Raw genomic sequence first — 13,622 nt, forward strand, 5'->3', positions numbered from 1 at the left:
CCACCATGCCACCCCATCTGTATCTCAGTCCAAAGTTGAGAACCTATGCCGTAGAGCATTTTTTTATTCCTGAACTTTCCACCCACTGAACACACAGGCCTAATTGTTTTTGAGTTTGGATTAAACCCATAAGTGGCCAACCAAACCAGCCAATAATTAATAACTTCACTTAAATTTAATGGGTTTATGTGGTGTGAGAAATTTAGATCACCTAATGCTTTCATAGACAAGAACTGAGTATACACAGTTAGTGCTGTTTCCAAACGTTTCTGGTAGTGACAAGCAGGCCACTTATTATGCAAGAATCCAGGTAGTAAGTTTACAAAATTGCAGCATAGTTCACAACGTTCCCAGGACATTTCAGATGAGCTTATTAACAAATTGGATTCAATCATAAGCCAGGTGGAGTGAAATCTGAAGTTGTACCAACTTGTTCAATGTGTTCAGCAGATAGGTATCATGTAGGTGATATTTGTCACATACACCTGTGACAAAATGATGACTATAATATCACAAACATGAAAACAAAAATCACTATCCCACCCTACAAATACTCCCAGTACTCCCACCTCCCACTTTCCCCCTTGCATGCAACAAAGTCATTTAAACCCATTTTACACCAGGTCACAGCTGCACCACATTGAATATGCTCCCATCTTAATATGGTCCAAAGTTACACTGGATGGTTGCTCGAGTTCTACTTTTCTGGTTTGCAGCAGTGAGAGCTCTGGCTGTGTCCAGTGTAAAGTGAAAGTTAACACATTTACCTTGTACCTCTGGGGTTGGGGGTTTGATTTCTGCCTCCGCCCTGCGTGGGCAGAGTTTGCATGTTCTCCCCCATGCTTCGGGGGTTTCCCCAGGGTACTCCGGTTTCCTCCTCACAGTCCAGAGACATGCATTGTAGGCTGATTTGCATTTCTAAATTGTCTGTACTGTATGAATGTGTGTGTGATTGTGCCCTGCGATGAGTTGGCACCCTCTCCAGGGTGTCCCTTATCTTGTGCCCTGAGTCCCCTGGGATAGGCTCCAGGCTCGTAGTGACCCTGTGTACAGAAAATGGATGGATGGAAATGCACCACATACAAAAAGATACCTATTGTGCATTATTTTACAAAAATGCACCATAAGAAATCAATAAAAAATGATGTGGGGTGAAGCGTGGGGTCACAAAAATTAAAATTAAAATGGGGCCAAAAAAAAAAAAAAAAGACTGAGAACCCTTGCTCAGAGGAGGAGCAGAGGTAAAGAGCCAAAATATTATTATACATGTATAAATAATGATCTTAATATTTTAATATGTGGATTGTGTCTATAAATATGTACTGAAGGATTGGTGGGATTTATTTTATAGTTAAAGGAGTGCCAAAAAAGTTTGAGGAAACCTCTGACATTAAAAAAAAAAAAACAAAAGAAGAAAAAAAAACCTATCCCACAGCTAGAGAGCATCAGTGCTTCCTCCATTACACAGGAGAGGCTGTGTTTCTGTTAAACCCTGAAAAGTGCGTCTCCTCCCCCAGAGTGGCAGACTGCAGAGCAAAAAGCGCCTTGTCTGTCTCACAGGAAGGACTTTCAAACCTCAAGAACAACGTCAGAAGAAGTACCCAGCAGTCGATCACTCACAGTGCAGCACGGTGGTGTTTTTCAGCCAGGACTTGCTGAGTGCCAGAAGCATGTTCTCCTGTCACGCAGCACAAGTTCACGTTTGGACACACGGATTTTGAGACACACAGGAGTGGTCTGAAGCTCGGCTTCCTCTGGCGGAATTACTCCAGAGTTCAGAGTAGAAACATGTCAGAGCACAGGTCGAGTTTTCTCCATATCGGAGATATCGTGTCTCTGTGCGCCGAGGGCACTGTCAATGGATTTATCAGCACTTTGGGGTAAGTTGTTGTCTCTTTAACCTTGCGCTGCCTTGCATTGCGTTGCATGTTTGGAGAATGGGTGTGATTTCGCTTGCTACACACCGACATGCTACACGAGTCGAGTCGAGTCGAGGTGAGTGTGGAATAAGGAAGTGATTGTGGGCCTGAGTGAGGCAGTAAAGCGAGCACACAACACCTCAGTCACTGAACACGCAAATCACACAACAGGAATGCAAAACTGGATATTTGTTTGCAGAGTGGCCTTCAGCTTCTGTCCTGTGGTGTGAAATCGACCGCAGAATAATGAACAAGATCTTCACTGGATTTGACTCAATGCAAACTTTACATATGGACTAATCCCACACTAAACCCACTGCAAACCTGCAGCCTCACTAGAAGTGGCTCAGTGTGTGTTACAGGGAGCAAAATAACAATACACTGTATTAGAGAGATTTGGGAGCCCTAGGTAAAGAAATATAAGAATGGGGTCTTCATATCAATGTTTTAACATCGATATTTAAAATTTCAGCAGCATTAATAACTAAAAATATATATAATTTGCATTTTTAGGTGGCTCTTGGCTTCTGGGGGCCCAAGGCGGTTGCCTAACTTTGCCTAGTGCTAAATCTGCCCCATATTATAGTTTACCGTTTATATGTTTTATTTGTAAGATCTGATTTATTCCACTGTTTTTTCAGAAGTAATGACCTAAATGCTTGAATTCTGTCTGAAGGTTTCTCCTTTGCCTTTGTCGTGACTCATACTTTAAGATAAGACGCTTTACACTTTGCAGGTTGCAGCAGAAATGCACCACTTGCATGGACTGTGGCTTCAGTGGATTGTAGTTTCTTCAGTACTTGTTGTTAGAACTTGAGCAAATTCTTTCACTGTGGTACTGTTTGTATTCAGGGTTTTGCTTTGAATCCCAAAAGGCTGTATTAAAGAAAAATTATACTGGCGCATTTTCTTCCTTTACGCCAAACACCGCCGATCACCCAGAGCTACAAGTAAGGAAAACTTGCAGCTACCACTTTCACATAGTGCAAACTGCATTTCTAAATCATCTCACACATGTCTCAGAAGACTGTCTGTACAGAAACTTTTATAAACTAGCAGAATAAATCAATATAAAAACCGAAATGTACATATAAATGAAATGCAAATGAAATTGGGCCCATATTATCACCCAAGTCAATTCTAATATACAAGTCTGCTTTCAACTTTAAGGCCGCGCCTCCCATATGAGTCTAATGCGTGGACTGGTACATAGTCCAAACCCTGTGCTGGGGCAGAAAGTACTTCACTTTAAATTTATTTCTATAGGGCTTTTAATGGTAGACGTTGTCACAAAGTAGCTTTACCAAATGTATATTTCCAGAGTGGCCAGAAGTAACAGTGGCAAGAAAAGACTCCCTGAGACGATATGAGGAAGATACCTTTATAGGAACCAGACTCAAAAGGGAACCCATTCTCTTCTGTGTGACACCAGATAGTGGGGTTATAAATTACTTCTCTTCTATGGCTGTATACTGCTGTATAAAGTCAGAAAGTAATGTGTTGATCATCATAGTTTTTAGGATTATAGTAGCACTTCTCAAGTCTACTGTATCCAGGTGAGATTATCCCCTGATGAAAGAGTGTGACCTGGGCTTAAACTGTGTTTGAGAAGAGCAATTTTAGTGTAACCATGTGGGATCATCCACATCAGGATTCAATACAACTGTCCTTATTGTTTTTAGCTATTCAACATACTTTTGTACATTTTATGACGGGATGACATACATTGTGAGTAAATACATAAGTCTGTTTGACATACTGAACAACTTGACAAGAATGTTTGCAACAAGTGTTTGAGGATTTAGACATATTGTTTGCTCCTACACTGGTAGCTAGAAGCTAAACCTTCTCATTAGCCTTGTAGGTCCAAATTATAGAAGCAGTTGTAGGCAGCAAGCCTGATTATGCTAATAGACTACATTTACACAAGTCTTATTTTGGCCAGAGTGGCCGTAAGGCATCTTATGGGTACATGGCCAAAAGATACCCAGGTGTCAAGATAAAATCAACATACAGTAAGCAGTACAAAATCTAAATATACAATGAAAAAGATATGAAAATAATTGCATATATACTTTGATTATAAATAGCAGTGTTATTTGGATTATTAGTATTAGTTGCTATACAGTCAGATGGCAGAGGTTGTCATATTGTCATGACCTAAGTGTTGTTAGAAGGATATTTTATTATGAGTGTTAACTTTTGTTCTTTAGGATAGCATATTAATCTGTTAATAATATGACTGATGGTGCAACCAGAATAAAAAAAAAAAGTTAATGCGTACTTCTAATTCAGAATAGAGTAATTGAATTCAGTTCCTATCCAGCTGGATAGGAATTGGATAACGAATTGCATAATGAACGGGATAATCAGTTTACTTGTCTGTTAAATGCAACATTATTGATCATATAAACATGTAATCTGATTACTGTCATGGTCAGAATCTTTACATACATTTATATTTACATTTATATAACACCTACTGAGTGCTAAAAACTGGTCCTGTGAAGTACCAAAGATTTAAAAAGAGTTTGAAAGATTTCAGAATGGTTTGGGCTGAGAAGAGCAGCAAACTGGTATTGATAGATTGCTTCTTCTCGCATTCTGTTCAGCAAAAACGTTGGGTGGATGTTTTGCTAAGCCTGTCAGTTTAAAGCTTGGCTAACATACTGAACTAACATTATCTACCTGTCAGGACTTATCAAAATGTTGACACTAAATGTTGCACCTCCTATGTGCATGTGTTTGGATTATATGTAATGTGCATTTAAACAGAGATTTGCAACAGTGTGTTGAGATTTTCAACATGGTAAACAGTTCACTTGGAATGAAATAATCTGGATTGAAAATCTTGGCATGTAAATTGTTCCACTTTGTGGGGAAGCTGGAGTAGAGAGAGGCTGGGGTGTGAGCGGTCGGTCGTGATGTCCTCTTAAATGAGTACACGTCTGTAAGTGGTAGGACCTGGTAGCAAATGACTTTCAGCTTGAAATCCATTGTATTGTAATTTATACTACACATCTGCATGCTGAATGCTGTAGAATGAGACACATTGTGCTCTGAATGACCAAGAGCAGAGTTGGAGGCTAGAAAAGGCCTGAATTATGAGAACTGCCATGTGGGGAATATATACCAGCAGGCAGAGACACCCTTGCAGGAACGGGCTCTTATATTAGTGTGGCACAGCAAACAATAGATACGCATACTGACAGCCAGTCTCAACATGTACTTCCGCTGATACTGGATTGATGACAGTTTCCTGAGAACGCAGAGTATCATCGAGCCATTTGCAGAGGAACAAGAATGAACTTGCATTAAAAAGGTGTTAAGGGTGACTAGAATCTGATGGAAAATATTTGATATGTGCTAGTATTATGTGGATCAAACTCCATGGTGGTGTAAGTGGTGGGACTATTAACAGAACTGTTTGGGTTTCTCATTCAATAATGCAAATATGCTGGACCATAATTCGATTGCATGCAAAGCTTTAGCTGTCTGCTTATCCTTAAGAGGTTAAAGCAATGCCCAACATTTGATAACAGCAGATTTTAATATCCACTATACCACATGAAATTATTTTTTCATTTAGTTGTTTTTGGTTTAACCTTAGGCACATTTTGTCACTCTCACCTTGACAAAGTCTGTCAACTTTCTACTATGTCTCATAGAGGTGTGATGAGAATGTTCATTAACTCTATACTGACCGTGCTTAGTTCATGATTAACCGATTCTGTTTGGTCATGTCTCATAAGGTACAACCTGACGTATATCAGCGCTGCATAAGTAAGACGTGTAAGTGTGCCTCTAAGAAGTTAATCATTTAGTGAACATATGTAGCAGGGCTGTTAGTGCTTTGCCTGTTTTCCTAGCCAGCACTCATTACATTTCCGATTACCATCTTCTGCTTCCAAGATGCCAGATCAGATTGCTTCATTAAGCTTAATTTTACAGATTTGCAATATAGACTTGTTTATATGGGAATTTCTGATAAGCAGCCACAGTAAAATGTTTCTTAATACTTGCACCAGCATTGTTTTTACAGTGCTGTTGATCTGAGAATAATTTTCTTATTTGTAGTAATTATAGTGATTATAGTAGTGGTGTGCTAGCTTTTTAATCCGTACTTATTAAAATGTACCTTGGCCTTCTTAAGAGAAACAAAATGCTACACGTGAACTGGCTCTTTAAGACTGGGTGCATGTAGACTTGCTTTAGAGGTCAGTGGTAGTGTGACAATAGGAGTTTATGATAGGCTATTTTTAAAAGTCCTTAGACAAATAAGATGATCAAGGCCACCAAGTGAAAGTAATTAATAGTAAACTGAATGTCAGACAGTGTGGATAGTATAATGGATGGGTAAATAGACCTAGTTTATTTTCATCCTCTTTGAAAAAGACATTTTATGACTGCTAGTATGATTAATAATAGACCTACGCATTTTGTTGCTAATTTTAGATTATGGCTGTTTAACCACTACTTAGTTTCATAGCAGGCGTTCTCGTCTTGACGTCTGTTTTCCTCCTACAAGTGTGTTGTGGTCTCTTTTTGCTCTGATATCGATACCATAAGTGTCACATGGCGCTCTTCAAAAAAGTTACGTCAAATAGGAAGAGTGGGCAAATGATAATGGAAACAGATAATGGTAAAGTGAAATTTCTCCGAAAGACAGGAACATACAGTGGTTTCTGCATTATCCGTTATTAAGACTGTATGGATTTTTTTTTTTTTTTTGCCTTTGGATAACCCCGCCCCCTATTTACATGTATTTGCATGCATATATTTTGGGAATTTGGATTTTTTTGCTTTTATCCTCCATTTCATCGAATGTTATGATATCTGGTTTTTAAAATAAAACCTAAAAGTGATGACATCATATCTGTATTTGTAACTGATTAATGTATAAGCTGTTTAATGTTTTATTTCATTAGAAGCGTCCACTTTCCTTCTTGAACCCGGAATCATTGTTCTTTGTCAATCTTTGTTGATCTCGTCATCAGTTGTGTTTACTGGCCTTAAAGAATAACTGACCTCCTGTTAAGTTCCTGTTTGGCCTTAAAGTTGTGCTGATGCATTTCTCAGTTTCTTTCATGATTCTGAGGTGTTCATCACATCAGCATGTCATAGCCTTTTTAACAAACTAAATCGAAAATAAAACTGCATTGAGATATATGTGGCTGGCTGTGTGTGAAGCAGTTATAGAATGAGCAGCAAACTTGCAGTGACAACCAAGCTAACAAAGTACATGATTCTATTGGCTTTGTCATTATTCCCATTAAACCTGTGGAGCGTGTGACCCATGTGACTTTACTGACATGCAGATGCTGGTTGCAGAAAATTACTCTGTTGCATAGTACAGTATAAAGCCAATATTATTATACAGCGCTGTTGAATTCTCAAATCTGATTGGTCGGAAAGTGTTGATTAATTTTCTATAACTGCATGGCTCTGAGAGTATGCCAGATGTAATTCAAATCACAGGTTTATATTAATGTGCCTGCTCTTAATACCTTATTGTTTCTTTAGTAACAGCTCATCCAAAGGAACATGTATGGTAGATGCTCCACATAAATGGTTTTATGAGAAGATATTTTATGGATCCCACTCCTAACACAGAATATAAGGGAAATTGTCCCCACTACTAGGGGGAAAAGTGTTAGTTATGGTTTTATATAAATTATATATGCAGGGTACATCAGTAATGACAAAGGATATATTAAAAAATTGAATGTAGTACATGACGTTTCCTGAGAAACAGGATGTTTTGGACAGAAGTCCTTCACCAGCTGTGGAAGCAAAGTGCCTTTGAGAGTGTAGGAGGTGGAAAGATTTGCCTTGGTTTCACCTCCTACATGCTCAGAAGCACTTTGCTTGCACAGCTTTGGGTACAACTTTGTGTACTACACTTATTTTTTTATTTTTTAATAAAAATGTTACTGTATTTACAGATGAAGCTTCAGTTAATATTCACATTAACATGTTGACATTGGGGGGAAAATGTCATCTCAGTCACTTTGACAGTAGCATGGGTGATGGTTTGAGTATTAATAATGTTTTCTAAACTGATACAGATATGAATAGGAGGCACACACTTGTTTTTTCCCTTAGAAAGCTTGTCAGGAAGGTTCACAGGGCATCTGGTTGAGACTGGTAGAGGTGTGCATTGGGATTCCGTGGGATGCAACAGTAATGTTACGCAAATGGGGGGCTTTTACCTGCTTGGTGGACTAGCTGATGAATTTGACTTGTCCACCCCTGAACTTGTATTCCATCAGATTTAAAATCTTGTAAGATATTGTGCCTATGCCTGATTTGGGTTAGTAAAATGAATGATTGGTAAAATATTAAAATATTCTCTCTCTTTCCCCCTCCACAGGCTTTTGTAGGATTGCTTGTGCTTTGAGTTACTTGTGGCTTCACTGCTATTGAGAGGCCAGAGTTATGACTCTGTTAGGAAACTCATGGTCAGTGTTGGCCCATTTTGCTTTATCAAAGCTATGCAGAAATGACTGACTTCCTTTGGCATATGTGTATGTTGGGTGAATTGTGCTATTTCAGTTAGCAAGTCTGGGTGTATGGAGCGATTAGACTGTAGACCATCATAGTCTGTCTCCTTGACCTGCTCAGTGCATGTACTGAGTCGCAAAGTTTTTATCCCTTAATGTGCATACACTGACAATATCAGGGCAGAAACAACTATAACAAACTGTCTGGGGGATGCCTCTGGGATTCTACTGTGTGAGAAATTCTATGTGAAAATGTTCGGTTTATGGACATGTTGAAAAGAATAACTTCTTTGTTCTCCCTTTGGAAGAGCTGAAAGGTTTGTTGACTCAGGATTATGAGCTGTTCTTGGGAAGGTTTCATGCTGTATTTGCTTTGATTCTCCATCCTCTGTCTCATTTGGTGGCGCTCCCTTAACTAACAGAGCTAAAGTGTTAAAACTGTTGTAACACATAGGGTGATCACATTTGATATTCTGCATCTGTTGAGTACTTGCAGAAATTCTGGTGCAGAAATAGATGGTAATTTGAAATGGGTAGAAGTACAGTATGATAAAAGTGTGGTCACTGTCACCGGCATGTTGTTCTGTGCAGTGGAAACACCAGGAAATCGGCATGTGGCACAACAGAAAAGCGTTCATCGTATTGCCAGGAGATCTTGAGCTCAAATCCCGTGAGTTCAAATGCTACAGCCATCTGTGGCCAGGACTGCAAGAACCCATTTATGTCTGGTCATTTTGTGTGTCTTGTATCTGGATTGTATCCTAATGAGATTTTAACCAAATGCATTTACACTTGTAGTCAAATGTGTCTCCAGTCAGACTGAAATGTAACGGCTAGGCTTTAATAGGAATGCCACCTAAAAAATTCACCTGAAAATGGCCTTAAGAGAGAAAAAAAGGATGAACATTTTAACCTAAAAACAGTGACAAATCTAAGACGGATAGCATCTCCTCCAAGCGTGTTCAGCTGCTCTGAGATATTGCATGAGCCGCAGTTTGAACCGCAGCAAATACAGTCAGGTCCAGAAATATTGGGACATCGACACAATTCTAACATTTTTGGCTCTATACACCACCACAATGGATTTCAAATGAAACGAACAAGATGTGCTTTAACTGCAGACTGTAAGCTTTAATTTGAGGGTATTTACATCCAAATCAGGTGAACGGTGTAGGAATTACAACAGTTTGCATATGTGCCTCCCACTTGTTAAGGGACCAAAAGTAATGGGACAGAATAATAATAATAAATCAAACTTTCACTTTTTAATACTTGGTTGCAAATCCTTTGCAGTCAATTACAGCCCGAAGTCTGGAACGCATAGACATCACCAGACGCTGGGTTTCATCCCTGGTGAGGCTCTGCCAGGCCTCTACTGCAACTGTCTTCAGTTCCTGCTTGTTCTTGGGGCATTTTCCCTTCAGTTTTGTCTTCAGCAAGTGAAATGCATGCTCAGTCAGATTCAGGTCAGGTGATTGACTTGGCCATTGCATAACAGTCCACTTCTTTCTCTTCAAAAACTCTTTGGTTGCTTTTGCAGTATGCTTTGGGTCATTGTCCATCTGCACTGTGAAGCGCCGTCCAATGAGTTCTGAAGCATTTGGCTGAATATGAGCAGATAATATTGCCTGAAACACTTCAGAATTCATCCTGCTGCTTTTGTCAGCTGTCACATCATCAATAAATACAAGAGAACCAGTTCCATTGGCAGCCATACATGCCCACACCATGACACTACCACCACCATGCTTCACTGATGAGGTGGTATGCTTAGGATCATGAGCAGTTCCGTTCCTTCTCCATACTCTTCTCTTCCCATCACTCTGGTACAAGTTGATCTTGGTCTCATCTGTCCATAGGATGTTGTTCCAGAACTGTGAAGGCTTTTTTAGATGTCGTTTGGCAAACTCTAATCTGGCCTTCCTGTTTTTGAGGCTTACCAATGGTTTACATCTTGTGGTGAACCCTCTGTATTCACTCTGGTGAAGTCTTCTCTTGATTGTTGACTTTGACACATATACACCTACCTCCTGGAGAGTGTTCTTGATCTGGCCAACTGTTGTGAAGGGTGTTTTCTTCACCAGGGAAAGAATTCTTCGGTCATCCACCACAGTTGTTTTCCGTGATCTTCCGGGTCTTTTGGTGTTGCTGAGCTCACCGGTGCGTTTCTTCTTTTTAAGAATGTTCCAAACAGTTGTTTTGGCCATGCCTAATGTTTTTGCTATCTCTCTGATGGGTTTGTTTTGTTTTTTCAGCCTAATGATGGCTTGCTTCACTGATAGTGACAGCTCTTTGGATCTCATTTTGAGAGTTGACGGCAACAGATTCCAAATGCAAATAGCACACTTGAAATGAACTCTGGACCTTTTATCTGCTCATTGTAATTGGGATAATGAGGGAATAACACACACCTGGCCATGGAACAGCTGAGAAGCCAATTTGTCCCATCACCTTAACAAGTGGGAGGCACATATGCAAACTGTTGTAATTCCTACACCGTTCACCTGATTTGGATGTAAATACCCTCAAATTAAAGCTGACAGTCTGCAGTTAAAGCACATCTTGTTCGTTTCATTTGAAATCCATTGTGGTGGTGTATAGAGCCAAAAATGTTAGAATTGTGTCGATGTCCCAATATTTCTGGACCTGACTGTATCTCAGAGGAAGCACATACTGGCCATCCCCAGCCCTCACCCTCTGTGGTGAGGTGTTGTAGTGATAGGCGAGATGACTAAACTGGGAGAAAATGGGGTTAAAAACCTTTATGCAAAGCATATTTTGTAGAATACTTTCAGGAATTCTTCAGTCAAAGGTATCTGTGATTAAATCTGGGCTTAAAATTGGTCTTATCCCAAGACCTTCATCGGTGGAGTGTAATGTTAGGTGTCTTGTCTTGTCTTGTCAGTGGTAAGGGTGCTGTGTGCTGCTGGGGGTAGAGATTAGGCTGAATGAGTATTTCTTTGTGGTTCTGTGTTTAGGACCTAAAGATGGTGAGTTCACATAAGCCAGATAGCCAGTGATGGGCTCTCAAGCAAAGCCTTTAACTTTCAGCTGCACAAATTGGATTCTGTCTCATTTATAAGTGACTTTAAATAAAAAATCTGCAAAAATATGAAGGAAATTAAACATAAACATTAAAGAAAAAATGAACAGGCTTCTAAAGTCTAACAATGTTTGCTCCTACAGGTTGGTGGATGACAGGTGTGTGGTACAACCCGAGGCTGGAGATCTTGCAAATCCTCCCAAGAAATTCCGAGGTAAGTGACGCAGGCTTTGTCTTTAAAGCCCAATAGAAAAATCACACAACCACTTGCTGAGTCCAATCTGATATTGTCCTACTGACATGAAACACAGCGTGCTGATTTATAGTACTCCTCTAAGCATAAGCATACACACCCATGTGACGCAGAGTGACTCACTGGCTCTCAGGGAGCTTAGCTGCCTATTAAGCCCATGTTTTAGTGAGGAAACAATGCTATAAATCTTGATTGTAATTTGAGTTTTGCATTAGTGGCAGATTTATGTGCTGATGACAGATTATATATATATAGTCCTTGTTTGCTGGCCCATGTAGCAAAGCAGTGTTTCTGTTTTTAGTGTATTTCAAAAAACAACTTTCGGGTTGTTCTTCCTCTGTGTTCTTCAGATTGCCTGTTTAAGGTATGTCCTATGAACCGGTACTCTGCACAGAAGCAGTTCTGGAAAGCCAAACATGGAAAGCAAGGAACCAATCCAGAGGAGGATCTCTTTAAGAAATTGCAGGTACTTGAGAGATTTTTAAAATTTAAACACTGTTTTTGATAGTGTTAGTACTCAGTAACTGTCTAGAATCATATATAAACAAATGCTAGTTTGCTATACTGCCCCTACTATTTACATTGATATTGCACTGTGCAGATGCGTAGAGTTAATTGCTGAGGACGTACACAAGTGATGCTCTGAACGAGTGCAGGATATTGGATATGCGTAGTTAAAAGCAAATATAATCCAAGGCTTTAAAGCATTCTTTTACAGTGCTCAGACAGGTTGTTTTGTAGACTATTAAAAGTGCATTTTTAAATCGCTGGCCTGCAGCCAAAACTCATTCCGTAGACCTTCATAAGCAGCATGCTGGCGGATCATTACAGGGAGAGGCCTTTCTCCTTCAACAAGGCCTTGTTTATTAGCTAGCATTAGCCAACTAGCTTGCTATTAACTCACTAGAGTAATAATTTTCCTGTGTTCTGACCTCGCAGACTGCAGCACCTGTGGATTAGGTCAGTTATTCACCAGCACAACGCTGTGGGATCACAATAAAGCACAAAACAGATGATAAGACAAACTGTTAAAGGAGAGAGGTTGTGCTCTTTCACCTGGTTTCACCTGGTGTCTATTCTCATAACACTTCTGTAATACTTAGGACACCTTAATAATGTCAGCAGATGAAATTATATGTTCTGCTTTAGGCCGCAACCACATATTAGAGTATTAATTAGCATGTCAATATGCTAATTGTGTCTGTACTATTTAGGAATCTTGTTTAGTGCTCCTATCTGGGATGCAGCCTGAATTCAGTGCAGTGGAGAAGGACAAACAAGGTTATGACATGTTTTTACAGAAAGCGGTTTGCAGTAAAATTTTTCTAGTATATTTCTATATTCATAGAGTGGCAAGATTCCATAATCTTACATAATGTTAGTTATTATGTAAAACTAACTAAAGTAAATCAAGGTTTTAGGTTAATGGCATTTGTTGACTGTTGCCTATTGGAGTTGCATCTGCTAAATGCTGTAAATATAATCAGTCCATAGTAACTGTAAAAAAGTGATAACACCACAACATAGTGGATCTGTCTGGGTTCAGGCTACGGAAACTGAAAATGGAATTTACTTGACTTCTGTTTTGCTGTGGGCTCAAAAATAATTCGGATTGGGGAATAGAAACCATCTGTAGCCCTGCTTACTTCCGATTTAATGGCTAACCTGATTTTCTCCTACATTACCCAGCATGCAGCAGAACTGGAGCAGAAACAGAATGAGACGGAAAACAAGAAGCTACTTGGCGAGGTGGTCAAATACAGCCAAGTCATACAGGTGCAGCCCAGCTCTCCTCTTATCAGCTAGTGGTTTTGTTCAGCTGACCATGCTAGAACTTTCTGTTTGTTTCTGCTCTGTGGTCAAGGTTGTTAACGTCTCCTTTTAGACAGAGTAAGAGACACATA

General features: G+C 39.6%; 1 protein-coding gene across 1 annotated transcript in view; it reads left to right on the forward strand.

Moving 5' to 3' along the window:
* The first annotated feature begins 1,468 nt into the window (after window positions 1–1,468).
* itpr2 (inositol 1,4,5-trisphosphate receptor, type 2) overlaps window positions 1,469–13,622 on the forward strand; it is a 93,645-nt gene continuing 81,491 nt past the window's right edge. Inside the window, exons 1-4 of the mRNA XM_026927126.3 lie at window positions 1,469–1,880; window positions 11,609–11,679; window positions 12,069–12,184; window positions 13,408–13,494. Coding sequence (XP_026782927.2) covers window positions 1,789–1,880; window positions 11,609–11,679; window positions 12,069–12,184; window positions 13,408–13,494 — 366 coding nt within the window. The 5' untranslated portion in view covers window positions 1,469–1,788. The remainder of the gene's footprint in view (window positions 1,881–11,608; window positions 11,680–12,068; window positions 12,185–13,407; window positions 13,495–13,622) is intronic.

Source organism: Pangasianodon hypophthalmus, chromosome 6, assembly GCF_027358585.1.
Source record: "Pangasianodon hypophthalmus isolate fPanHyp1 chromosome 6, fPanHyp1.pri, whole genome shotgun sequence".
In the NCBI taxonomy this organism is placed as follows: Eukaryota; Metazoa; Chordata; class Actinopteri; order Siluriformes; family Pangasiidae; genus Pangasianodon; species Pangasianodon hypophthalmus.